This window comes from Dermochelys coriacea, chromosome 12, assembly GCF_009764565.3.
Source record: "Dermochelys coriacea isolate rDerCor1 chromosome 12, rDerCor1.pri.v4, whole genome shotgun sequence".
Taxonomy (NCBI): domain Eukaryota; kingdom Metazoa; phylum Chordata; order Testudines; family Dermochelyidae; genus Dermochelys; species Dermochelys coriacea.
In genome coordinates this window covers 445,682-473,664 of record NC_050079.1, presented here as the reverse complement: position 1 = coordinate 473,664, position 27,983 = coordinate 445,682, and the positions used below count along the sequence as shown (strand labels likewise).

The window sequence follows — 27,983 nt, the reverse complement described above, 5'->3', positions numbered from 1 at the left end:
GGGCAGATAGCCCACTTCCGCTTCCCGCGCTATGGGCGCGCGCGCTGCCTGAGCAACCGGCTCCTTCTTCCGCTCTGAGAAGAGTCAGGAACTACAAGTCCCAGCTGCCCCGGAGCGCTTCCGTCTTCTCCAGCTCAGGTCAGGGGTCAGCCTGACACCCCCCCACACACAACTTCTCATCCCCTCTCCCCTGCCACCCAGAGACCCCCCCGGCCCTGCGCCCCTCCCTTCCCCCCGCCCCGGCCGGCGCCGGCCTCTAGGGCTCCTAACGCGAACTCTTGTGTCCTGGGGCCGCGGCTTGGTCCCTGGGGGGGCCACCTCTCGGCCGGGCTGCTGCTCCCCGTGGTCCAGGCAGCGTCCCTAGGAACGCCTCCCCCCCCGGTTCGACTGGCCCCCCCCCCGTAACCAGGGAGACCCAGACCAGCCCTCTCCTTCCCGCCTCGGGCAATAGGAGGTGGGGGGTCTCCTGCCCAAGGGGCGACTTCAGGGGCTGGTGTCGGGGAGCGGGCCACTTGCGGGTCCCGAGTGTCCGATTCAGAAACAGCCGCGTCTCCCCGCGCCCTGGGACTGCGCCTGGCTGGGGACTGTCGTCTTGTACCCGAGAATTAGCAAATACATCAACGGGGAATGAAAACTCCGCACGTCCCTGTCAATGCCCGGAATATGGAGCCGTGGGCCCAAGTCACTGTCTGTGGGGATGTAGTTTGTACTGATTTCATTGATGCTTTTTCTGGAGTCTGTGGTAAAACTAGGCAATTATCTAGATGAGTTAAAGGACCCCCTGGAAGACCTCTGTGTACCCCCAGATGTACATGTACCCCAGGTTGAGAACCACTCATGTAGGGGAACCCAGGCCCACCCCTCTTTCCCCCCCGCCCCCATACTGGCTTCCAACCCCGTACCCTGGGCGGCTGGTTCGGCTTTGCTTATCTTGTATCAGCCTCAAGTCAGCTTCTCTGGGTCACCGCTTCCGACCATGGCCCCATGGGCAGGAGTCAGAGAAAGGAAGTCTCCTTTCAGGTGTAAAAGTAGCAATGGTTCCATGAAGGGTCATTGCTGATGGAGCAATTATTGACACTTTCTCTATTCTCCTTTTCAGAGTTTGCCCCATTTTCTCTTTAATTCGCCAATGTTAATTTAACAATCTCACATTTGGGATATTTTCCTACCCGTTTGACTTGCAGCAAATTTTCTTTCTTTCTTCAGGAAATTGTCCTGAATCATTCCCCAAATGAGAAGGAGCTTAATGGGTGCTTGCAGAACCCTGAGACACAGCTGCCTCTGGGGTGGGATGGGGTGTCCATTCTCTGCCAGCAACAAGACAAGGAAGGGGACAGGAGGAAAAAGTCCCCAGTGGAGACTGTCCAGCCCAAGATTACACAGTCCTGGCTACTGCTACCCCCAACTGCCCAATGCAGCTCCCCGCAGCTGCCAGTCACCTACCTGCCTGCCCCTGCTGCTGCCTCCTCCCTACTGCCAGGGAGTTTTCCTGCTCCATATTACCCTCACATACCCTCTTAAATCACCTCCCCAAAGGGCTCCCTGCTGCCATGTGAATGGTGTGGGTGTGTGTGGGAAATTATTACTGTCTTGGACTTCCATATACAATCCCATCAAACTGTCCAACTACTCTCACTCACTTAATATAAACTCTCTTCAGATCCAGGTGTTTTTTCTCTCATTATCAAATATTTCTTTTTAGACCTATTTCTTCCCCAGTTCTCAAAGATAAATATAAAATATCCTGTGTGCAGTGCTGTAGTAGCCATGGTAGTCCCAGGATATTAGAGGCTGTCCCCTTTAGAATTATAGAATCATAGACTTTAAGGTCAGAAAGGACCATTATGATCGTCTAGTCTGAACTCCTGCACGATGCAGGCCCCAGAATCTCACCCATCCACTCCTGTAACAAACCTCCAACCTGTGTCTGAGCTATGGAAGTCCTCAAATTGTGGTTTAAAGACTTTGAGGTGCAGAGAATCCTCCAGCAAGTGACCCGTGCCCCATACTGCAGAGGAAGGTGAAAAACCCCCAGGGCCTCTGCCAATTTGCCCTGGAGGAAAATTCCTTCCCGATCCCAAATATGGCGATCAGCTAAACCCTGAACATGTGGGCAAGACTCACCAGCCAGACACCCAGGAAAGAATTCTCTGTAGTAACTCAGATCCCACCCCATCTAACATCCCATCACAGGCTATTGGGCATATCTACTGCTAATAGTTGAAGATCAATTAATTGCCAGAATTAGGCTATCCCATCATATCATCCCTTCCATAAATTTATCAAGCTTAGTCTTGAAGCCAGATAGGTCTTTTGCCCACACTGCTTCCCTTGGAAGGCTGTTCCAGAACTTTGCTCCTCTGATGGTTAGAAACCTTCGTCTAATTTCAAGTGGAAACTTCTTGATGGCCAGTTTATATCCATTTGTTCTTGTGTCCACATTGGTACTGAGCTTAAATAATTCTTCTCCCTCCATTGTATTTTTCTCTCTGATATATTTATGGGGAGCAATCATATCTCCCGTCAGCCTTCTTTTGGTTAGGCTAAACAAGACAAGCTCTTTGAGTGTCCTTTCATAAGACAGGTTTTCCATTCCTTGGATCATCCTAGTAGCCCTTCTCTGTACCTATTCCAGTTTGAATTCATCTTTCTTGAATTCATCTGGAGTACTGTGTCCAGTTTTGGGCCCCACACTACAAGAAGGATGTGGATAAATTGGAAAGAGTACAGCGAAGGGCAACAAAAATGATTAGGGGTCTAGAGCACATGACTTATGAGGAGAGGCTGAGGGAGCTGGGATTGTTTAGTCTGCAGAAGAGAAGAATGAGGGGGGATTTGATAGCTGCTTTCAACTACCTGAAAGGGGGTTTCAAAGAGGATGGCTCTAGACTGTTCTCAATGGTAGCAGATGACAGAACGAGGAGTAATGGTCTCAAGTTGCAATGGGGGAGGTTTAGATTGGATATTAGGAAAAACTTTTTCACTAAGAGGGTGGTGAAACACTGGAATGCGTTACCTAGGGAGGTGGTAGAATCTCCTTCCTTAGAGGTTTTTAAGGTCAGGCTTGACAAAGCCCTGGCTAGGATGATTTAACTGGGACTTGGTCCTGCTTTGAGCAGGGGGTTGGACTAGATGACCTTCTGGGGTCCCTTCCAACCCTGATATTCTATGATTCTATGATTCTTAAACATGGGAGACCAGAATTGCACACAATATTCCAGACGAGGAACCTGTGCCTTGTATAATGGTACTAATACCTCCCTATCTCTACTGGAAATACCTCGCCTGATGCATCCCAAGACTGCATTAGCTTTTTTCTCGGCCATATCGCATTGGCGGATCATAGTCATCCTGTGATCAACCAATACTCTGAGGTCCTTCTCCTCCTCTGTTACTTCCAAGTGATGTGTCCCCAGTTTATAACAAAACATCTTGTTGTTAATCCCTAAATGCATGACCGTGCACTTTTCACTATTAAATTTCATACTATTACTATTATTCCAGTTTACAAGGTCATCCAGATATTCCTGAATGATATCCCAATCCTTCTCTGTAGTGGCAATACCTCCCAGCTTTGTGTCATCCGCAAACTTTATTAGCACATTCCCGCTTTTTGTGCCAAGGTCAGTAATAAAAAGATTAAATAAGATTGGTCCCAAAACTCATCCTTGAGCAGCTAGTAACCTCCTTCCAGCCTGACAGTTCACCTTTCAGTGTGACCTGTTGTAGTCTTCCCTTTAACCAGTTCCTTATTCACCTTTCAATTTTCATATTGATCCCCATCTTTTCCAGTTTAGCTAATAATTTCCCCTGAAAAGGAGGTAAATTAGATCCACTGCGTTTCCTTTGTCTAAAAAATCTGTTACCCTCTCAAAGAAGGAGATCAGGCTGGTTTGGCATGATCTACCTTTTGTAAAACCATGTTGTATTTTTTCCCAATTACCATTGACCTCAGTGTCCTTAACTACTTTCTCCTTCAAAATTTTTTCCAAGACCTTGCATACTACAGATGTCAAACTAACAGGCCTGTAGTTACCCGGATCACTTTTTTTTTTTTCCTTTCTTAAAAATAGGAACTATGTTAGCAATTCTCCAGTCATACGGTACAACCCCTGAGTTTACAGATTCAATAAAATTTTTTGCTAATGGGCTTGTAATTTCATGTGCCAGTTCCTTTAATCTTCTTGGATGAAGATTACTGGGCCCCCTGATTTAGTCCCATTAAGCTGTTCAAGTTTCGCTTCTACCTCTGATGTGGTAATATCTACCTCCATGTCCTCCTTCCCAGTTGTTGTCCTACAATTATCCCTAAGCTCCTCATTAGCCTCATTAAAGACTGAGGTAAAGTATTTGTTTAGATATTGGGCCATGCCTAGATTATCCTTAACCTCTACTCCAACCTCAGTGTTTAGCAGTCCCACTTCTTTCTTTGTTTTCTTCTTATTCATATGGCTATAGAACCTTTTACTATTGGTTTTAATTCTCTTGATTTATATACAAATGTTTGGAGTTATTCTCCATCTGATTCCTTATGAATTTTAACATGCTGTTAGCGTTTTTGCTGGCAGCTGTGAATTGAATGGAACTTTTAATTGACCTGTCTATAGCAACATGCAGATCCCTTTCTTGGGTTGTGTAGCTTATAATATGTTCTGCTGACATTGCTAGGTGTAATGCATGTTTAGTAGGGGTTTCTCCTCTCTTCCTTATTTTTATTTCCTCTCCCTACTAATGTCGGGGTGTGCTCCTGTAGGTTAGTGTATTAATGATCTCATCTTGGTGTCATATGTGTCAGTATGTTGCCATGGCCCTCCTGTGGTCAGACTCTGTGGATGTTGTATCCGAAAGCCGGTGTTAGCTCATATTCCTCTGGTCGGCTGGTGTCTTTACAGATGAAATTCCCCCTTAGACACTCAATTTCCAGTTCCCCAAACCTTAGGGGTGACCCTTAGGCCATTTATCTGTGCCAGAGTTCATAGACCTTATGCTAACTGCTGATGCCAGTGTCGTACAGGAGACAGGCCTGTGGGTTCCTTGCATTACTGCTGCATAAAATAAATGCTAAAGCTAGCTATAGTTGATAGTTGGTTAATTTACCATTCAGTTGAGTTTATAAGTAGCTCTAGTTTCTCTCTCCTATGTGCACTGCTTTGCATTTAGAAAGATAAGGTGGATGAGGTAATATCTTTCATTGGATCCACTTCAGTTGGTGAGAGAGAGACATTTCTGAGTTACACACAGATCTCTTCTTCAGGAGAATATCCTAAAAATTTGCCCTCCTTTCTCTCTAGTTATCTGTTTCTAATTTAATATTCCCTGAGATTTTTTCCATGTCTCACTAATGTTAAAATATTAACATAAAATATCCTCAGATTTTGACCTTTTCTCAAATTTTTTGAATATATTTAGAAAAGTATTGCAGATGTTTCCCATTTTCTCTCAATTTGTCAAGTAACAATATGAAATTCTCTCTCATTTTACCTCTTTACCTACTATTGACTATCGATATAAAATCTTCACATTTTTTCACTTTCTGCTCTACTGCATGAAAATTGATCCAAAATCTCCAGATTTCCACCATTTTCTCTTCAATTATTTAACATAGACATCAGCTGTCAGATATTGTCTTTTTTCCATGTAATTATTAAATGTCTGTTAAAAAGCATCTCGTGTTTGGAGACGTTCCCATCTTTAGTTGCATCAAGTCCTCCTGTTTTGGAGGGAATTTGTTGCCTTAGTCATTCTCCGTACTGGCGGTTGCGGGTAGTTAAATGGTCAAGTTTATCCTCTCATTTGAGACTCATTTCTTCCCCCCTTTATCTTCATTAAAGTGTTTGCTAATGAAAGTGACTTGCCCCATATTTAATATACGCCAAAGCCAGAGGTCTCCCCTGTTTGGGGGAACGGTATCTCCCAGCTGCTCACAGGACGGTTGGTTGGAACCTCTTCTTTTCCTCAGGGGGCACATGATGAGCACTCACTCTAGGACTGCCTCCTTGCTGCCCAGGCTGTACCCAGAGTGGCTGAGAATCTCCATGCTACTGTATTAGCCTCTCACTTTTCCCTCATCATGTTCACCAGCAGTATCCCAAACCGCCATGACAAATGGTCTCCATGAGGAGTTGCTTCGCCCAGTGCTGAGATGTAGTAGTCTCTGGAGTGGGTTCCTATTGGCCATTATCTGCCAGTCACCGGGCATGGAAATTTCTTACAAAATCTGGCTCCTCCATGCCATCCGTTCTGTTAAAGAAGCATCACCCAGGGCTCCCCCCCGTGTGAATGGCTGGCAGGGGTTGCTGATAACTCCCTATCTATTTATCAAATACTTATATGAAATCACAACAGACTTTGCTTCTCTCCCCATTTTCAAAACTGGAGGAACTTCAGGTTTTGGAGGGAAAACTGTTGCTATGAATCCTTCTCAGAAGAAGGGGAAGGAATGAGGGAGCAGGAAAGGATTCTGGCCTCATCCCTCCTGAGCCATGTTTCTGGTCTTACTGAGACTAGTGTTAATCAAGAGACACTTCAAGGAAGAATATGGAGTGACTCCAGATTAACATGGGACAAATAAAATCAGGATATGTCCCTGTGGGGAGGGGGTTTCAATTGTTGCTAAAGGAGGGGGGAGCCCTCAGTCCCTGTCTGACTGTGTCTCTCTCTCTTCTCAGGGTTTAGCTTCCTGGGTCAGACACACTGTGATCTGGGAGCCCAGACTGAGCAGCTGCTGCTCCCCCAGTGGGGTCTGGGCTTGGAAGTGACTTGGAGTGAAGCTTCCTCTGTGCCCAGGCAAGTTGAGGACATTTTCCAGCTGTAATTAGTTCCATGGCCAGCCCTCGGCTCTGCCCACACCAACATCTGAGCCGGAGACTCCAGGTGATTGATAGAGATCTCAGGGAATGTGCTGGGGATGGGCATGAAAGTGACTTTGCACAAGCAGCCACTTCTTACCCCACATCTCTCCTCCCCTCAGCAATTGCAGGAGCTGATCCAGCCAGAGAGAGTGAACACCCAGGAATGGCTGTCTGTCTGCAAGAGGGGGTGGGACAAGAGATGTGAAACACAAAGAGAAAAAGGAGAGAGAGATTGATAGGGGCAGTGGGAGAAATAATTGGGGAGAGAGATTCCCAGATCTCTAACGTGCCCACACAGACTTAGTACAGTATCCCTGGGCAAATTCACTTTCCAGTGAACAAGGTGAAGTGCAGGGAGAGGAAAAGCCAAATCCTGACTCTGCCTGTGCCCCCGGCTGTGGGAGTGTGCTGCCCTGGAGACAATGTCAAGGGAAATCCACCAAAGTCACTCCTTTTGTTCTGCTCTTGTCTTGTATTTGGTTCCCAGACTTTGTTACTGGGAGGGTTTCAAAATGTCTCGGCTGTTTAGTGCTAGTGGGATAGGCCGGGTCAGTGGTGTCATAAAATGACCAAACATTTCCTCAGAATAGAATCAGAGAACTGTAGGGCTGGAATGAACCATGAGAGATCATCCATTCTAGCCCCCAACACTGGGGTGTTTGATCAACCTGTCCTTAAAAACCTCCAATGATGGCGATTCCACAACCTCCCTCTGTAACCTATTCCAGTACTGAACTAGCCTTCGTCACAGCTGAATCACATGGCTGGCTCAGATTCAATTTGTGATCCATTATAACCCTCAGATCCTTTTCAGTAGTACTGCCCCCAGACAGTTAGTCCCCAGTTTGTAGTCATGCACTGGATTTTCCTTCCCTAAAATGTAGTACTTTGCACTTGTCTTTATTAAATTTCATCTTCTTCATTCAGATCAATTCTCTAATTTATAAAGGTCATTTTGAATTCTAATCCTGTTCTCCAATGTGTTTGCAACTCTTCCCAGCCTGGTGTCATCTGCAAATTTAATAAGTGCACTCTCCACTCCATTATCAAAGTCATTAATGAAAATATTGAGTAGTACCAGATCGAGGATTGGCTCCTGTGGGACAGCGTTAGGTACATCGTCCCAGTTTGTCAGCGAGCCATTAGTAATTACTCTTTGAGTACAGACTTTCAAGTACACCACATTTCCCTAGTTTGCTGATGAGAATGTCCTGGGGTTTTCTGTCAAAAGCCTTACGAAAATAAAGATATGTCATGTCTACAGTGTCTCCTGGATTCATAAGGCCAGTTACCCCAGTTAAAGCAGGAAATTAGATTGGTTTGGCATTGTTTGTATTTGATAATCTATGCTGGCTATAATTTATCACTTTTATTATCCTTTAGGTGCTTATACATTGATTGTTTTAATACATTTTTCTTCCTGGGTATCTAAATTAGGCTTGACTGGCCTTTATTCCCCAGGTCTTTATTCTTGCCCTTCTCCAGTCTTGTGGGACCTAACCATCCTCCTGGAGTTGTTCATATTCATTGTTAATTCTTCCATGATTACTTCAGCTAATTCCTTAGGTATCCCAGGATGAATTGCATTAGGCCCTGCTGACTTTAATAAATTTAACTTAAGTAAATGTTTTTTCAACCTCTTATTTCCCCATTGTGGTTTCTGTTCCTTCCCCCTCTTGGTTAAAAATAATTAAGTGTCTGGTCACAATTACATTTTTTTAGTGAATGTAAAAAGGCATTAAACATCTTCATCTTGTTGATGTCATCTATTATTAGCTCTTCTTCTTCTCTAGTAAGTAGAAGACCTACATTTTCCTTCCTCTGTCTCTTGCTCCTAATATATTTATAGAACCCTTATCTTATTGCTTTTTTTGTGTCACTTCCAAGGTCTAACTCATTTTGTGAGTTAATCTTTCCAATTTTGTCTCCTCAGGCTTGTGCATTTCTTTAGTACTCATCCATAGAAATTTCTCCATGATTCCACTTTTTATAGGATTCCTTTTTATTTTCTGGTCATGAAAGAACTTATAGTAGAACCATATTGGCCACTTACTCTTTCTGTCTTTCCTTCACATCCTTTGCTCCTGCTCCTTTAATATTGTCTCTGAGGAACTGCCAGCCAGCTCTCTGGAACTCTTTTCTCCCTCTGAGATTTTATTCCCATGGGACCTCACCTACCAGTACTCCGTGTTGGTTGTAGTCTGCCTTTTGGATATCCACTGTCCTTATTCTGCTGCTCTCATGCCTTCCTTCTCATAGAACCGAGACATAGATCATTTTCTCATCACTTTTGCTCATATTACTTTACCCTTCAGTTTCCTAACTCATTCCTTCATCCTCCAGTTACTGCTTCCATCCTCTCAAAGAAAACAGGTGTCCCCTGTACATTCCAAGAACTTATTTGACACTTTGTTTGGTTGAATTCCTTTTCTAACAGATGTCTATGTAGATAACAGCCCCCCCTCCCCCATTACTGTGTTTTGAATTGTTCTATTTGCATGACACTCTAGACCAGAGGTGGGCAAACTACGGGCCACATCCGGCCTGGGCCCTGAGCTCCTGGTCCAGGTGGCTAGCCCACGGCCCCCCTCCCCTGCTGTCCCCCATCCCCCAAAGCCACGCTGCCTGTCCTGGTGCAGCTGTGCTGCCAGCCACCGGTGCTCTGGGCAGTGTAGTAAGGGGGCAGGGAGCAGGTGGGGGGGTTGGATAGAGGGCAAGGGAGTTTAGCGGTGGTCAAGGGCATGGATGGGATCGGAGTGGTTGGAGGGCGGGGAACGGGGGTTGAACGGGGGCAGGGGTCTCAGGGGGTCAGTCAGGAAGGAGAGGAGGGGTTCGATGGAGTGGCAAGAGGAGGTCAGGGGAGCAGGGTGGGTGGATGGGACAGGGGTCCCAGGGGGGGTAGTCAGGAAGGAGAGGTGGGGTTGAGGCAATTGGGAAAGAGCCCACTTGGAGATGTCTTTCCCCAGAATATCCCCCCAAGCCCTACACCCCCTTTCCTCACCAAAAATCCTCATCTATTTGTACATGTGAACACAGACCCAAACCCTTGGATCTTAAGAACAATGAAAAATCAATCAGGTTCTTAGAAGAAGAATTTTAATTAAGAAAAGGTAAAAGAATCACCTCTGTAAAAATCAGGATGGTAAATATCTTACAGGGTAATCAGATTCAAAACATAGAGAATCCCTCTAGGCAAAACCTTAAGTTACAAAAAGACACAAAAACAGGAATATACATGCCATTCAGCACAGCTATTTTACCAGCCATTAAACAAAATGAAATCTAACACATTTCTAGCTAGATTACTTACTAACTTTTTACAGGAGTTCTGAGCTGCATTCCTAATCTGTTCCCGGCAAAAGCATCACACAGACAGAAAGACAGACCCTTTGTTCCCCCCTCCAGCTTTGAAAGTATCTTGTTTCCTCATTGGTCATTTTGGTCAGGTGCCAGCGAGATTATCTTATCTTAACCCTTTACAGGTGAAAGGTTTTGCCTCTGGCCAGGAGGGATTTTATAGCACTGTGGACAGAAAGGTGGTTACTTTTCCCTTTATATTTATGACAAAGGGCAAAAAAACTTAGACAAGGAGACTGAGAGGGAAGGAAATGAAATCGAGGAGGCTTTGGAAAAGCTGGGCAGATGATTGCCAAAATGAATTCAGAGTTCAGTTTTGCTTTACCAAACTAACCATGGGATCTGTAAATCCTGTGTTCTTCGAGACTTGCTCATGTCGATTCCTTTCTAGGTGTGTGCGTGCCCACGTGCATGGTCGTTGGAGATTTTTGCCCTAGCGGTATCCGTAGGGTCAGCTGTCGTGCCCTTTGGAGTACTTCACTCTTGCAGCGGTCTATCAGGTGCTGCTGGCCCTATGCCCTCTCAGTTCTTTCTTACCATCGATGGTGATTGGTTGGAGTGCCTTCCTTGCTTAGCAAGAGCTAGCGTTTTTTTCCTCTTATGAACTTCGTGCCTTAAGGCCTTTGTACATAGTTTGTATACAATAGTGGTTAAGTAGTAGTAAAGTGTTTGTTAGTTAGTCGTTAGGGTCCCAGCAGGGACTTTGTCCCAGGTGGGGCGTTCTCCAGTCTCCTGGGTTTTGTAACCTGATTTATGGTGTACTAATATTAATTTAATTCATCAATTTAAATTAATGTTATTTTAATTTAATTAATATTAATAATTACTTATTAATATTATGGGTTTTAGGCTTGCCAATCTGTTCGATGAGAAGATAAAAGTTCTTGTCCCAAATCAGGATCCACAGAATTTACAAAGGACTCTCGGATGTATGACAGGAAGTTCACACTGAGGCAGATAGAGCCTTAAAGACTTTTTATTAAAATCAATAATAGTAAATGGTAAAATACTCAGAGTTACAAAGTTACAATTGCATTACTGCTATTCAAAAGATACATATGATAATATCATATTATATGCAATAAAGCTTTGGTTAATATACTCTCACCCTTCCTTGATAACCTGGTTGTAACAAACACAGAACCAGTCTAGTGAGCTGTAGCTCACGAAAGCTTATGCTCTAATAAATTTGTTAGTCTCTAAGGTGCCACAAGTACTCCTTCTCTTTTTGCGAATACAGACTAACACGGCTGCTACTCTAGAACCAGTCTTGTGGTTCAGGTTTCTCAGTTCTTGAGTGAGGGATGCAGTGCTTAGAAAAACTAATACTAAGAGCTATCAAAACTAACTTAGGGTGTACTTGACTAATTTAAACTTAAAATCAGAACATAATGAACAAACTAAGAATAAAAACTTAGGGAAACCAAGCTTAGCCTAGTTCCCTTGAAACTTAAAGTTTAAGAAGAACAAGTGTAGCCTACTAATAGTAGTAGTCATAGTAGATAGAAGAGGAAGAGGAATAGAGAGAGAGTAGAAAAAAAATACTTTAGTGAGGTGGGTTACCTCTTTTATAGGACACAAGTGCTGGAAATCTTTCCTTCTATGCCCAAATTTCATTCCTCATCCACAAAATGTTAGGGTATGCTTACTTCATAGGCTAGTATGTTTGTGTGTATTGATGACATGTATAATCGCACATAAGTTTCCTTGTGGTGTACCTGTTAAGTCTGTGGGTACAAATTGAAAAACCCCCTATGCCATTCTTCCATTGTCTATTGGTCTAGATAAAAGGTCTTAGACATATGTGTGGATATGTAGATTTTCATGTCTACATATTCCTGGGACACAGGCATTTCCTATGTTTATGGTGGCCAGGCGCCACTTCAAGTTCACAGCGCTGCCCTTTGGTGTGACGCCAATGGCAGCTTACCTGACACGTCGAGCAGCCCAGATCTTCCCGTGTCTCAACAACTGGCTCATCAAAGGCAAGTCTCCAGGACTTGTGCAAAGGAGCCTTAATCTGGTGTGCTCCACCTGCAGTGACCTGGGCCTGCTAATAAAAACAGAAAAGTCATGTTGATGCCAGTCCAATGCATAGAATTTATTGGAGCAGTTCTTGACTCCTTGTGGGCCAGGGCCTGCCTTCTGGAGGTGTATTTTTGGGCCATGTCGGACCCGATTTCCCACATAAAGAGCCATCTGCTCACCATGGCCAGCACATGTCTGCGACTGATGGACCACATGTACTTACGTGGTCAGCCATACTCGATTTCATCTGTGGCCTCTGCAAGCGTGGCTGGCCTCAGTCTATATCCCCAGCAGGCATGCCCTGGACCAAGTGATCATGGTGCCGAGCCACATCCTCTCATCCCTGGACTGGTGACTGGATCCCAAAACGGTGCTACAAGGATTTCCCTTAATGACCCTGTCCCCATCTCTCATCCTGGTCTCGGACATGCAGATCCTGATGGACAATACCATTGCAATGTATTACATCAACAAGCAAGGCAGTGCCGGGTCTTCAGCCCTTTGTTGGGAGACGCTCAGCCTCTGGGACTTCTGTGTGTGGCATGCCATTCATCTGGTAGCCGCTCACCTGCCTGGAATCAAGAAAGTGCTGGCAGATCACCTTAGCAGGATCTTCTTGTCTCGCCACGAATGGTCACTCCATCCAGAGGTGGACAACCTAATCCCCCACAGGTGGGGGATGCCGCAGGTGGATCTGTTTGCAACCAGGCAGAACTGAAAGTGCCACATGTTCTGTTCTCTGCAGAGAAGGGACAAAAGCTCCTTGTGAGACGCCTTCTCGATTCAGTGGTCGGGAGCTGATGTATGCCTTCATGATGGTGCTTTTAATCCACAAAGTTCTGCTAAAGAGGAGGCAAGACAAATCGAATGTCATCCTTGTAGCCCCCGCATGGCCTTGCCAACACTGGTTCGGCATGCTATTAAGTCTTTTGGCAGCCATCCCACTGCAACTGCCTCTTCAGCCAGATCTGCTGTATCTGTACCTGGCAACACTGCACCTGAAAGCTTGGCTTCTGCGTGGCTAAATACGGATGAATGGGAGTGCTCTGCTGGTGTCTAGCAGGTCCTGCTGGGCAGCAGGAAACCCTCCACCATGGCTACCTATGTTGCAAAGTGGAAGCGGTTCACGTGTTGGGCCTCTGATCAACACATTTTTGGTGAAGAGGCCCCACTGCAGCACATCCTGGATTTTTTGCTGCACCTTAAGCTCCAGGGCCTGTTGCTATCTTTGTTCAGGGTATACCTGGTGGCCATTTCATCGTTCCACCCTCCGTTTCAAAGCAGGATGGCCTTTGCCTGTACCATGATGACACAGTTCTTGAAAGGTTTGGAGCACCTCTACCCTCGTGTCTGGGATCCGGTTTCCCCTTGGGACCTGAATCTTATGCTGTCAAGGCTCATGGGTCCGCTTTTGAACCCTTTGCTTTCTACTCATTCCTGCTTCTCTCCTGGAAGATCTCCTTCTTGGTCGCTATAACTTTGGCCCATAGGGTGTCCGAGATCAGTGTGCTCATGTTGGAGCCAGCTTATACGATCTTCTATAAGGACAAGGTCCAGCTGCGTCCGCACCCGGCTTTTCTGCCCAAGGTCATCTCCCAGTTTCATACTGGTCAAGACATATACTTACCAGTCTTTTGTCCAAAGCCTCATGCGATGGATGAGGAATGCTGGCTTCATACCCTGGACATCAGATGGGCTCAGGCCTTCTACATAGATAGAACAAAGCAGTTCTGAAAGTCAACGCAGTTGTTGGTTGCTGTCACAGACAGGATGAAGGGTTGCCCAGTGTCTGCCCAGAGAATCTTGTCTTGGATCACGGCCTGCATCCACTACTCTTATGAACTGGCGAAGGTGCCCCTGCCAACTATCATGATGGCTCACTGTACTAGGGCACAGGTGTCATCAGTAGCCTTTCAGGCGCATGTGCTGATCCAAGAAATCTGTCTGGCTGCAACCTGGTCGTACATCTACATGTTCGCATTTCATTACGCTCTTACCCAGCAAGCGTGGCAGGGCAATACTGCAAGCTGCAAGACTGTGAACTCCGAGCCTGCCTCTGAGAATACTTCTCATGAGTCACCAAGAGTGGAATCGACCTGAGTAAGCACTCAAAGAAGAAAAATGGTTACCTACCTTTCATAACTGTTCTTCGAGATGTGTACCTCATGTCCATTCCATTACCCTCCCTCCTGCCCCTCTGTCGGAGTTGTCGGCAAGAAGGAACTCAGAGGGCGTAGGGCTGATTGTGCCTGATATTCTGCTGCATGAGTGCGGCACTCCAGAGGGTGCCATAGCTGACTCTACAGGTACCACTAAGGCAATAATCTCCGACCATGCACACCTAAAATGGAATGGACATGAGCAATCTATCTTGAAGAACAATAGTTATGAAAGCTAGGTAACCATTTTTTATGGCTGCAGCACCCCAAAAGAGATGGTGTTTAGGAGGAGTCTCAAATCATTTGGATTCACTGAAGTGCCATCATGACACAAAGGGGTACTGTCTCCAGAAGGGCCTGTCTCAGAGTAGTGGAGCTGTGGGAATCAGCCTTGGTTAAAGCAGAGCCTAAGAAGTAGCACATGATGATGGGTATGTTTACACTGCCTCTGGGTCCGCACACTTGTGCTCGTGGGCTTTTTGAAACTGTGTAGATGTTAGGCTGAGCTCAGTCTCTCAAACCAGGGGTAGGCTTGGGAGCCTGAGCTGCAATGTCTACACAGTTATTTTTAATGTGCTAGCCTGAGCATCATTAACACAAGTGTAGCGAGGTGGTCTGGTTCCCCACCACCCTAGAGAGGGACGAGCCTCTCTGGATGCCAAAGTGGGCAGAGCCAGCAAACCCTGCGCCCGCCCCTCAGAGGTCAAGGTGCAGGACCGGAAATATAAAAGCCTGACCCCAAAGCTCAATTGAAACACAGCCACTGGAGAGGCCAGATGCATGTGGCAGAGCTCCCAGCCAGGAGACCACGACAGCCGACCCGAGGACTGGCCAGACCAGCCAATGCCTGATGCTAGCCCGAGCCCAGAGATGCTGCCAAGCTTGCTGTTCGCCAGTTACCCCGAGGAGCCACCAAGCCAACTGAGCACCAGTTACCCCGAGGAGCCCATGGTGTGTGACTTCTTGGAAGATGCCAGCCGGACCGAGGTACCTCTAGAGAGAGAGGTAGGAAGTAGCCCGGGGCAGCCAACCCTAGTCAGGCTGCAACACTGCCAGAGCAAATGTCAATGTCTTGCGGCCAGGAACCCCACTGATACCGCAGCGGGTCTTCTGCCACTGCTAGGGCCCCGGGCTGGGACGCAGTGGAGTGGGTGGGCCTGCATCCCCCCTGCCACCCATCTTGCAGGTGGCAGTCTCCCCCTGTCCCAGGCTGCTCGGAGCCAGAAGCCTGGGTTTGCTATTGAGCTCTGCCTTTGCTCAGCCCCTCCCTGAGGGCCCTGAGCTACTGACTGTTTGTTGCCCTGCCCTGACCCAGGGCCCGGGCCTTGCTATTGAACTCTTTGCTCAGACAGGCTAATTCCCCGACATACCCGACAGAAGTAGCGAGGTGGTCTGGTTCTCTGCTGGCCCAGAAAGTGACCAACCCTGGCCGGCCGCACCTACAAGAAGGCTGTGGACCCCAGCTGAAAGCCCCTCTCCCTGGTGTTGTGCAGACATATTCTAACGGGAGCGGAGCCAGGAGATCCTGTATCCCCCATCTCCATCGTATCAAGTGTAAGCCGCTTATCTTCACTGTCAAGGTCTTTCATGGCCTATCACTACCTTACATGTCACTGTCTCCGTGCGTCACAACATAGAATACCAAATTCAGGACAAGCTGCTGGGAAAAAGTGCAGACACACCCCAAAACTGGTGGTTATTCTTCCATGAGCTATATCAATCAAGCAACAAAAGTAAACTTCTGTCTCACCACACTGGCTAACGAAGTCAGAAATGCAGCCTCTTTAGGTATTCCAGTCCTGGATTCAACACCCAGATGCTAGACTTAATGAGGAGTGGTTATTTAAAACCACTTTCATCTAACAGAAGGGTTCTTCTGATCCCAAAGGACCAGTCACATACCAAAGTCAATATATAACTCAGATCTTACCGAATAATCATGCTGTTGCCAATCCTTTAGTATCCAATATCTAAATCTTTATTTATAAAAAGAAAGGCAAGCGAGAGTTAAAATTGGTTAAAGGAATCAAATACATACAATAAATGCAAAGTTCTTGGATCAGGCTTGTAGCAGTGATGGAATAAACTGCTGACTTGTTAAGTCTCTGGTTGCTTCCAAATCATTGGAAGGGCCTGAGACCCTTGGTTAGAGTGCTCCCATTAGTATAAGTCCATAGTGCAGAGGTTTGAGCAGGAAAGAGGCCAAATGGAGATATTTCCAGGGCCTTTTTATAGCTTTTTGCCAAGTGAAGTGAAATTCATTGTTCTCATTGAGGAAAATTACAGGTAACAAGATGGTGTTTGGAGTCGCATGGGCAAGTCACATGTCTATGCATGCTTTGCTTAGTCATAGTAGAGGCCATCACCCATTCTCTAGTTAGAATGTTCACAGGAAAGTCCATAAAGTATAGCTAGGCACATCCCATGGTCCATTATGAGTTCCTTGATGGGCCATTTAACATGAATAGTCCCTTCAGGATGTGCAGGCTAAATACCTTGTGCGTGTTACCACATGAGCAAACATTTGAAATACAGGTACACAGTTAATAACTTCAGATACAAAAATGATACATGTATACAAATAGCAGGATCGTATTCAGCAAATCATAACTTTTCTAATGACATCTTACTCGACATACTTTTTATAAGATTTGTTGCAATTATATAACAGTGGAGGCAACAATGATTTTGGTCATATTTTAATCTGATAATGCCACAGTCACTTCTCATTCTCATCCCACTTTTGATCAGCCCATCATGCTAAATTTTCAGACAAGCCTCTTCATGGACAGAAAAATTACAGTAAAGTCAAAAGAGCAACAAGAGGAAAATCAATGGGGAAATCTGCTCAACATCTTGGTTATCTGTACACAAATGCAAGGGGTATGGAGAAGAAGGAGGAAGAACTGCAAGTATTAATACATAACCTAAATTATGACTTAATTAGCAGCACAGAGACTTGGTCGAACAAGTCTCATAACTGGAATATTGGTATAGAGGAGTCTAGCTTGTTCATGAAGGACAAGCAGGGTAAAAAGGGAGGAGATGTTGCATTATAGATCAAAAATATATATATTCTTGTTCTCAGGTCCAGAACAAAGTGGGAGGCAGACCAGATGAAGTTCATTAGGTAAAGATAACAGGAGTAAAAAATAGGGGTGACCTCCTGGTCATAGTCTACTATAGATCATGATATCAGGAAGAGAATGTGGACAAGGCACATAGAGCAAATAAAAGAACTATCAAAAGACAAGACCTAGTAGCCATGCCTGATTTTAACTACCCCAACATCTGTTGGACAAGTAATGCAGCAAAACACAAAATGTCCAATAAGTTCTTGGAGTTATCTGGGGACAACTTTTTTATTTCAAAAAATGGCAGAAGTAACCAGGAGGATAGCCATTTCAGATTTGTTTATGGCCAAGATGAAGGAATTGGCAGCGAATCTGAAGGTGGAAGGCAATTGGGTGAAAATGAACATGAAATGATAATTTTTTGTGATTCTGAGGAAAGAAAGGAGTGAGAGCAGCAGAATAAGGACTTCTAAAAAGCAAACTTCAACAAACTAAGAGAACTGGTAACTATGGTCATATGGGAAGAAAATCTAAGGGAGAGCTGACAGTTTGTCAAGGAGACAAGGCATAACTGCAAACTAACCTGATGTGAAGGAGTGTTGTTATTGACATAATCTGGGACCGTATAGATCATTGTTGCAACCAAAGTCCTGTAGTGGCACCAAATCTTATATAAAGGGGGTCAAATGAGGTGTTTAAGACAAGCTTATGGTTTGCTGATTATGATTATGCTGTCTATATGCGTGTATCATTTTTGTAGTTGAAGTTATGAATATTGGCTCTATACTGACTGTAGTTCAAACTTGTGCTATGCTTCTGGGTGACACCCCAAATAAATTGGTGTCAGCTCTGCCGAGCCTGCTTGATGGCCCATTAAGGACCATCAGCTATACAATTGACCCATTGAGAGAAGGCAGACATGCCTTGGGACTCAGCAAGGTATGCAGGGACATGCCTATGGACAGAACTCTGAGGTTTTTCCAGGCCATGTGATGGACAGCTTGTCTTTGGAACAAAGAAAGAAAGACCACATGGCAAGAGAATATAAAAAGCTGCTGCAGCTCCTCCATCTAGTCTTCAATCCTGCTTCTTACCTCTGGAGGAACTTTGCTACACTGAAGCTTTGAAGAAAGGACTGATGACCCATCTCAGCTGTGGATGTACTCCAGAGACTTGATTTGAACCTGCAGTTTATTCTATCATTGCTGCAAGCCTGAACCAAGAACTTTGCCATTACTGTATGTAATTGATTCCATTTAACCAATTCTAACTCTCATCTATATTTCTTTCCTTTTATGACTCAACCTTTAGATTTTAGATTCTAAAGGATTGGCAACAGCGTGATTTGTGGGTAAGATCTGATTTGTATATTGATCTGGGTCTGGGGTTTGGTCCTTTGGGATCGAGAGAACCTTTTTTCTTTTACGGGGGTATTGGTTTTCATAACCATTTGTCCCCATAACGAGGGGCACTGCTTGTGATACTGGGAAACTGGAGTGTCTAAGGGAATTACTTGTGTGACTTGTGGTTAGCCAGTGGGGTAAAACCAAAGTCTTCTCTGTTTGGCTGGTTTGGTTTGCCTTGGTGTGCATAGAAACCCCAGCCTTGGGCTGTAACTGCCCTGCTTTAAGCAATTTGTCCTGAATTGGCACTCTCAGTTGGGTCCCGCCAGAACCAGCCTCATTACAGAAGGAAAGAAAGGGAAAATAGTAAGAGGCCAAGATAGCACCACAGGAGTGCTTTAATGACCTGAAAATCAAAATGGAACCCTACAAAAAATAGAAACATGGACAAATTGTGGGGAGGAGTATAGGAGGAGAGAACAACCATGTAGGGACAAATCAGAAAGGGTAAGGAACTAGCAAGGGATAGAAAAGGCAATAAGAAAAGGTTCTATAAATACATTAGGAGCTACAGCAGAGGTTCTCAAACTGGAGGTCAGGACCCCTCAGGGGGTCACGAAGTTATTACAGGGAGGTCACAAGCTGTCAGCCTTCACCCTAAACCTCACTTTGCCTCCAGCATTTATAATGGTGTTAAATATATCAAAAAGTGTTAAGTGTCAGAGGCTTGCTATGTGAAAGGGGTCACCAGTACAAAAGTCTGAGAACCACTGAGCTAGAGAAAGACAGAGAAGGTGTCGCTCCTCTGCTTAGCAGGGAAGAAAAACTAATAACTGATGACATCAAGAAAGCTCAGGTATTTCATGCCTGTTTTGCTTCCGTCTTTACTAAAAAGGTAAATGGTGAGCAGATACTTAACACAAGGAATATTAACAATGAAGAGGAAGGAAGACAAGCCAAAATAGGGAAAGAACAGGTTAAAGACTATTTAGATGACTTGAATACATTCAACTTATCAGACCTGATGAAATTCATCTTAGGATACTTAGAGATAATTGCTAACCATTCCCAGATTGCTTCAGCAAGTTTCTTAAGTGCTCCCGGAGGAGGAAAACTTAGTACCTGTCTTTAAAAACAGAAGGACTAAGTATTCTGTAAATCATCCCCTACAGGTGGTTTTTTTCAACCTGTTCTTAAAAACCTCCAATGATGGTATTGTAGTTGGTGTTGGTCCTACTTTAAGCAGGGGATTGGACTAGATGACCTCCTGTGGTCTCTCCCAACCCTAATCTATGATTCTATGGAGATTGCACAACCACTCTAGCTAATTTTTTTCCCCAGTGCTTAACTACCCTTACAGTTAGGAAATTCTTATTACTCTCTAACCTAAATCTCCCTTTGTGCAATTCAAGCCCATTACTCCTTGTCCCTACATGGTTGTGCTCTCCTCCTATACTCCTCCCCACAATTTGTCCATGTTTCTATTTTTTGTAGGGTTCCGTTTTGATTTTCAGGTCATTAAAGCACTCCTGTGGTGCTATCTTGGCCTCTTAAGTGGATATGGAGAACAGTTAAGCACCGTCCTTTATATAAAAACCTCTTACGTATTTGCAAACTATTATCATGTCCCCCTTTTTCTCTTCTCCAGAATATACAAACCCAATTTTCCCAGTCTTTCAGGTCATGTTTTCTGGACCGTTAATAATTTTTGCATTTTCTCTCTTCTGGACTTTATCCAGTATGTCCTCATCTTTCCCAAAGTGTGTTTTGCCCAGAACTGGATACAATATTCCAGCTGAGCTCTTACCAATCCTGAGTAGAGTGAAAGAATGACTTCTCATGTCTTGCTTATAGCACTCCTGCTTATACATGCCATAATGAAGTTTTAGTTTTTCACAACAGTATTAAATTGTTGAGTCCATTTTAATTGGTAATCCACTACAATCCCCAGATCCTTTTCCGCAGCACTCATCATTAGGCACTCCTTTCCCATTTTATATTTGTGCAGTGGATTATTCCTTTCTATGTGTAGTACTTTACATATATCCTCATTGCCTTTCATGCTATTTATTTCAGGACATTTTTCCAGTTTTTCAGGATCATTTTGAGTTCAAATGTTGTCCTCCAAAGCTCTTGCAGCCCCTCCCAGCTTGGTGTTGTCTTCAGACTTTTGTAAGTGTACTCCCTCTGCCATTTATAAACACATTGAATAGAACTGGACCCAGGACAGATCCCTGGGGGACCCCACTCGATATGTCCTTCCACCTTGACTGTGTACCCATTCATTATTATGCTCTGATAAAGGTTTTCCAATCAGTTGTACATCCACCTTATTGTAGGTTAGTCTAGGCTATATTTCCCTAACTTGCATATGAGAAGGTCATGTGAGACAGTACCAAAAGTCAAAATATATCCTATTTACTGCTCTCCCCATCCACAAGGCTTGTTATCCTTTCAAAGAAGACTAGGTTGGTTTGACATGATTTATCCTTGACAAATGTATGTTGACAGTTGCGTCTCACCTTATTTTCTTCACGCACATACGCATGCAATTTGTTTGATTATTTGCTCCATCATCTTTCTGGTTACCAAAAATTAAGCTGACTGGTCTATAATTCCCTAGGCTGTCCTTGTTCCCTGTTTATAATTAGTAACTATATTTGCCCTTTTCCAGTTCTCTGGGATATCTCCCATCTTTCATGAGTCCTCAAAGATAATCTTCAATGGCTCAGGATTCTCTTACATCCAAGAATACTTAAGGAACTCGCTGATTTCATCAGGCCTTCCTGACTTGAAGACACCTTCAATGATTATCTCTAATGACTCAGAGGTCTCTTCTGTCACGTCCTTAATGAGCTTACATTGCAGCAAAGAGGATTTATGTTAGATATTAAGAAAAACTGTCTACCTATAAGGATAGTTATGCTCTGGAATAGGCTTCCAAGGAAGCTTGTGAATTCCGATAATTGAAAATTTTAAAAAACAGATTGGACAAATGTTTGTGAGGGATGGTCTAGGTTTACTGGGCCCTGTCACAGTACATGGGTCTGGACTTGATGACTTCTTGAGCTCCCTTCCAGCCCTATATTTCTATGGTTCTGTGCTTTCTTCATGCTGCTTCTTGCTCTTTGGAGGAACTCCCCATAAGCATCCCCAGACCTATCTCGTTATCATCCTTCCCATCCCTCCGTACAACTCCCCTGTTCCATGAAGCCTTCAGACATATGACAATGGTTAGGCTGCTGGTGTGCTGAGACCACTATTTATCAGGGTGACAAATTTTGTCTTATTATTTCCTTGTGCTTCCCCTGTCACTATTCAGGTCCTGTATTCATTGGACCTGTGTTCCCGCTCTGTGGTCCAGCAAGGCTGCCCTCTCAGGCTGCCCAGCCAGCACCTCTCTTGGGTAGAAACCCACAGCAGTCAGGAAGGAGAGAGATGTATATCCAGGCTGTGCAGCTCCCTGCCTATCCTGTGAATTCCCCAACAAGGCAAATCCCCTCAGCAGGCCTGCTTTGCCTTCCTTCCTCAGAGGCTATGAACAGTGTAACTGCCCCTGCTTAACTTACCACACAGCCATTTCCCAGCAAACAATGATTCTCAAGTTAAAAGATTACAGAGCGAATATTTTAAAAAGAAATATAGAACCTATATGCATGCTAATAAGCTTACCAGAGATCACCCCAGCCCCCCAAGGGCTGAGGCAGGTGAACAGACTTCAAACCCCACCAAGAGGTTGGTTTTTTTCTGTGGTCGCAAGCTAATAATTGTTAGCTCAGAACAAGCCTGCCTGTGCATCTAAAAAAGAAAAGGAGTACCCGTGGCACCTTAGAGACTAACAAATTTATTAGAGCATAAGCTTTCGTGAGCTACAGCTCACTTCATCGGTGCATCTAAGAGTCACTCTTTTATCCAGTTTGGGCCTCTAAACTTTACTCTTGGGTGAATTCTGCAGATGTGCAGAATTCATGTGCTGTGCAGAATTTTTTTTTCTCTGCAGAAAATGCATTCTGCCAGAGATGTGCTGCAGTTGTACCTTTTGCCCACCTAGGTCTGTTGTGGTGCCAGAACAGAGAGCAGCTGCTCTCAGGCATGACTGGCTTCTGCTGCAGATAGGGAAGAGAAGAGGCTGGGTTCCTCACACTGCCCTAACCAAGGGGCCAGGTCAGGAGGCACTGGCTATGAGGGGATGGACAGCATGGGCACATGGGGCTGCTGGGTGGTCAGACTGAGGTTCAGAAGAGCTAGTGGGCAGGGACAGATTGGTGTGGGGCCTCAATGGGAGAAGGGGTTTAGGGACACATGGGGACAGGGCAGAGGGGTTGCAGGGACATATAGGAATGGAAGAGAAGGGGTAGCTGAGTGGGGCTATATGGGGAAGGGGGAGGGAGTGCAGGGACACCTAGGGTAGAGGTAGAGCTGTGTGGGAGAGGGTGGCTGAGTGGGGGTGCAGAGACGCATGGGGACAGAGGCAGATGTGCCTGACTGAATGAGAGAGAGAGAGGCTAGGGGTCAGCCGGAGTCTGTATTGGTGAGGCTCCCTAACAATCCTCCCCATCAACAGCTGTTCTATATTTCTCCCATCTACCCCCAAAAACCCTCCAGATTAACATCCAACCCCCTTCCCAGCAATTACTTTCTGCTCCATCCTCTCCTCCATTACCCCTGACTTGCACAAGCCTTTACACTGCTTCTAAGCATGCTGGCAATACAGTTCTGTATTGTAGTTTAAATTAATTATTACTCAGTTTTATATTAATATTCCCAGTAATGAATCTTTTTGTCAAAAACGATTTTCTTAATCTTTTTTGTGCTCTGTATTGATACTGAAATACTTGCTGACAGGTATTTTGAAATAAATTACCAAAATATTTGAAACTGGTGTGATTATAATGTATTACTTTGACAAATAAAATATAAAGAATTCTAAAATATTGTGAGCAGAATTTTTAATTTTTTGGCACAGAATGCTCCCAGGAGTAGAACTTACATTCATGTAACAGGTGATCAGCAGGCAATGGTTTCTCCTGAGGGTGCAGCTTCCATAGGTTTGGTGTGGAGGTCAGACATTGCCTTCTCCTCCCCCTGTGTATTTCCTAGGAATCTATCCCACTTCACTTTGTCTAGCCCATTGTTTCAAAGAGTCCTTTGAAGCTCATAACACATTCTTGGACTTTTGTTAGCCAGGTCCCCTCCCCAGAGGTGTTACAGACCATCCTACAGTAATACATACACACTCTTATTTTTAATACAATAAACTCCTAGGATACTGAAAACTTAATTCAATAAGGTTTGAGTTAATTCAGTAATGATGGTCCAGGATATTGCAGAAAATTGTCATCTCTGTCAAACCCATGTCTGTTTGTATCCATCCTTCTCTTGTCTTGTTCTTAGTTTCTCATATTTTGGGGCAAAGGGCTTTTTGTTCTGTGTTTGTAGAATGTCCAGAAGATCCTGGTCCATGATTTGCACTACTAGGTATTATGATAATAGAAATCATAAATGATGATAATGGGGAGGTTGTGGGCAGTGGTGTGTGTGTGTGTCAGAAACTGGGGAGAGGAAGCTCTTTGGGCAAAGAGCTTCTGTGAGCCAGGAGTGCTGGAGGCAGTAGTGGTGGGGATGTCATGTAACAGCTGCTGTAGGGAGTTAGGATGCTGTGGAGTGCTGGAAGAAATAGAACTCAAGGAAGGGTTGCTGCTGATTAGAGTAATGGGAGCATGGATGCTGGGTAGCAGGTGCTCCAGGAAAAAGGGGTGCTAGCAATGGGAGGGAGAAATGGTACACATTTTTGGCAAGAGCTCTTGGGAATCAGGACCATGGAACAATTGAGACAGTGGGATTATGGGATAAAAATGGTTGGGGAGCAGAGAATTTGGGAGTACTGATAACAAGGAGGGCTGTGCGCAATGGGAGGGGAGGAGAGAACACAAGGAGTGGCTGTTCCTTGGGTCCCAGGAGGCAGCAAAGGGCAAGATTAGTTAAAGAATGGTGCTTGGAGGTCATAGTGATTGGCAGGGCTAGCTTCCTCTCTGTGCCTTTCTTTGTCTCTCTCTCTCTCCCCTCAGCTGTCAGGCCTTGTGCCTTTCCTTCTCCTGCACTGTCTCTGGGCTTCTCTCTGTCAGAAAAAAGCAGTTCCAGGGGGATTTACCCTCAGTCTGGAGTCTTCCCTTTCTGTGACATGGAATTAGGTGCTCTTTGACCGTGACAGTCTGGATGTGTGTTCCCAGTAGGCATGGGCACCGTTGAACCCCTCATAAGAAGAGTGTCTTCACCTTTGAGAACACTGGGAGCTGGCCCCATGATTTTACTGCTTTAAAATGGGCTGGGGTTAAAATAACAGAAGTTTTTGTGTGTGTGAAAAATGTCCCATGAATTTACCTTATCTCATTTCTTATCTTTCCCCTGAGCAGGGTTTCCAGTTTCCAAACCTGATGTCGCCTCCCAGAAGGAACAAAGGGAAGAGCCGTTTTCCCCAGATCTCAGAGGAAACTGAGATTCTGAGAGGCTGCTTTACAGGTGAGTGATCATTAAACCAACTCAAATACTGTCAGTTCCTGAAGGAAACAGATGGGATTCCCAATAAAGACCTATGAGCTGTCCGAATTCAGGATTGTCCCCAGCAAGTGTCATATGCTCAGGGCAAATATTGCTCATGGCTTCCTACCCACCCTGACTAACTCATGGCAGTAGCTCCCTCCCTGAGCATTTGGGTGGGAGCTGGGTGCAGAACTGATCCCCTACTCTCTCCCATTTAGGGAAGAGTTTGGGGAAATTCAGTCCCTGATTTTTTCCCATCTCCAGCTCTTCTTTTGGTTTGTTCTCCCCTTTTCCATTCTGGTTTCTGAGGGTTTTTCTTTCTCTGTACCACCAGGTGATGGGATGGTGAATGAGACCATGGCGCAGAATCCTCAGCAGGAAGATGATAAAGAAGTGGAACCACATGGGGTGTTACTGCAAAGATGCAAAGAGAGTGTGTCCAGGAGTAGTGAGCAGGAAAAAGCCTGTGAGAATCAGTACAGGCCAGAGAAGCAGCAGGGAAACCAGCCAACACAGAAAGCTGATCAATCTGTTAATTATCAGGGAACTCAGAAACACAACAAGAAAACCATGGCCCAGCAGATTATCCTCATGGGAGAGAGAAATAACACATGCATTGAGTGTGGGAAAAAGTTCAGTAAGCGAGCACACCTTATTATCCATCAGAGAAGCCACACAGGGGATAAACCCTATGAATGCTGTGAATGTGGGAAAACCTTCGCTCAGAGCTCAAACCTTACTACACATCAGAGAATCCACACAGGAGAGAAACCCTATGAATGCTGTGAGTGTCGGAAATCCTTCACTGATCACTCAACCCTTATTAGTCATCAGAGAATCCACACAGGGGAGAAACCCTATGAATGCTATGAGTGTGGGAAATCCTTCTCTCGGAGCTTACACCTTATTCAGCATCAGAGAATCCACACAGGGGAGAAACCCTATGAATGCTGTGAATGCGGGCAAGCCTTCACTCAGAGCTCACAGCTTATTAGACATCAGAGGATTCACACAGGGGAGAAACCCTATGAATGCTGTGAATGCGGGAAAACCTTCACTGGTAGTTCAAACCTTATTAGCCATCAGAGAATCCACACAGGGGAAAAACCCTATGAATGCTGTGAGTGCGGGAAAACCTTCACTGAAAACTCAACCCTTATTAGCCACCAGAGAATCCATACTGGGGAGAAACCCTATCGATGCTGTGAATGTGGGAAAACTTTCTCTTGGAGCTCAGCTCTTATTCAACATAAGAGAATCCACACAGGGGAGAAACCCTATGAATGCTGCGAGTGCAGGAAAACCTTTTCTCAGAGCTCAGCCCTTATTCAGCATCAACGAATCCACACAGGGGAGAAACCCTATGCATGTTGTGAATGCGGGAAAACCTTTGCTCAGAGCTCAAAACTTATTAGACATCAGAGGATCCACACTAGAGAGTGACCCTGTGAATTTTATGAATATGGCAAGTTCTTACATTTGAACTCAGCCTTTATTTATCATTATAGATGCTGCAAGGGAGTTAGAAACCATACAAACCCTCTCTAGAAAAGATTGAGAAAATATTGTTTTCCTTTCGCTAATTCCCACATAGTAAAATTTAAGGTGTCATTTGTGTCCCTGTGATATTTCAGTTCCCCCAGATGAGTTGTCTGCTTTTCAACTCCAGAGGTTTAATGTATTTGAGCCTTGATTTCACTAGGATTTACCTCGCTTCAATTAGCGATCGTGATGATTTTTTCAATTAAAAAAAATAGTTCATTTATAGTGGCCATGGTAATTTATAAAATTTTGTGAAGACCTGAGATAACATCCATCATTTTTCCTAGCGTAAACAAATTTGGAGCATCACATTTATACTTTTCCTTCCACTTCAAAGCAATTGTTGCTTACCACATTCCTTTACTATGGACAGATTGTCTCATTCCCAGTTGTTTTCACATTGCACTGGGTTCTGCTGAATGGTTTTTATACCATTTTTCTCATTTTAAATATATATAAAGAGGGATAGCTCAGTGGTTTGAGCACTGGCCTGCTAAACCCAGGGTTGTGAGTTCAATCCTTGAGGGGGCCATTTAGGAATCTGGGGTAAAAATTGGGGATTGGCCCTGCTTTGAGCAGGGGGTTGGACTAGATGACCTCCTGAGGTCCCTTCCAACCCTGATATTCTATTCTATAAACATAACAAAGAGAAGGAGCAGGATGAGGGTAGGAAAATAAAAGTTTTTCAACCTCTGTGACACCTGAAAAAGAAGTGGTGAGTCGCAGGGATTACTCCAGGAGTGTTTCTCTCTTTGATCCAGAACTTTGTCTTTGTTGATGAGCCATCACCACTTATCTAGCTTCTGCATTGTTGTACCTGAAAGGCTTGTTCTGGATGTTACCCAGAGTAAGCACACTTTCCACTTTCTACACCTCCACCTCTCGCTGTGTCTTATGATTCAGTGTTCTCAGCCCTCTGCAACTGGATCTTATAGTTACCAGTCCATAGTGTTGCTTGGTCAGTTCCAATGGCCAGCTGAAACTGCACACAGTTTGGTTCTGCTGCCAACATCCACTGAATTCAAACCATACCAAGAATCATTTTGCTAGCTGCCATCGTAGGGGTTGTGAAGTTTTCCACATAAAGAA

At 44.8% G+C, this 27,983-nt stretch overlaps 1 protein-coding gene across 8 annotated transcripts; it reads left to right on the top strand.

Moving 5' to 3' along the window:
* Window positions 1-3: 3 nt before the first annotated feature.
* Window positions 4-27,355, top strand: LOC119841419 (zinc finger protein 501-like). Of its 8 annotated transcripts, none has more exons than XM_043495352.1 (5): window positions 4-138; window positions 6,669-6,873; window positions 25,226-25,331; window positions 25,687-25,994; window positions 26,163-27,053. In XM_043495352.1, exons 2-5 carry the CDS (start codon window positions 6,823-6,825, stop codon window positions 26,793-26,795), a joined length of 1,098 nt encoding a protein of 365 aa, XP_043351287.1. In that variant the 5' UTR covers window positions 4-138; window positions 6,669-6,822; the 3' UTR covers window positions 26,796-27,053. The 8 variants fall into 8 exon arrangements, with proteins under 8 accessions (XP_043351287.1, XP_043351288.1, XP_043351286.1 ...); XM_043495353.1 differs by having other exon boundaries at window positions 25,687-26,092; window positions 26,345-27,053; XM_043495351.1 differs by having other exon boundaries at window positions 5-138; window positions 25,687-26,142; window positions 26,311-27,050.
* Window positions 27,356-27,983: the final 628 nt, after the last annotated feature.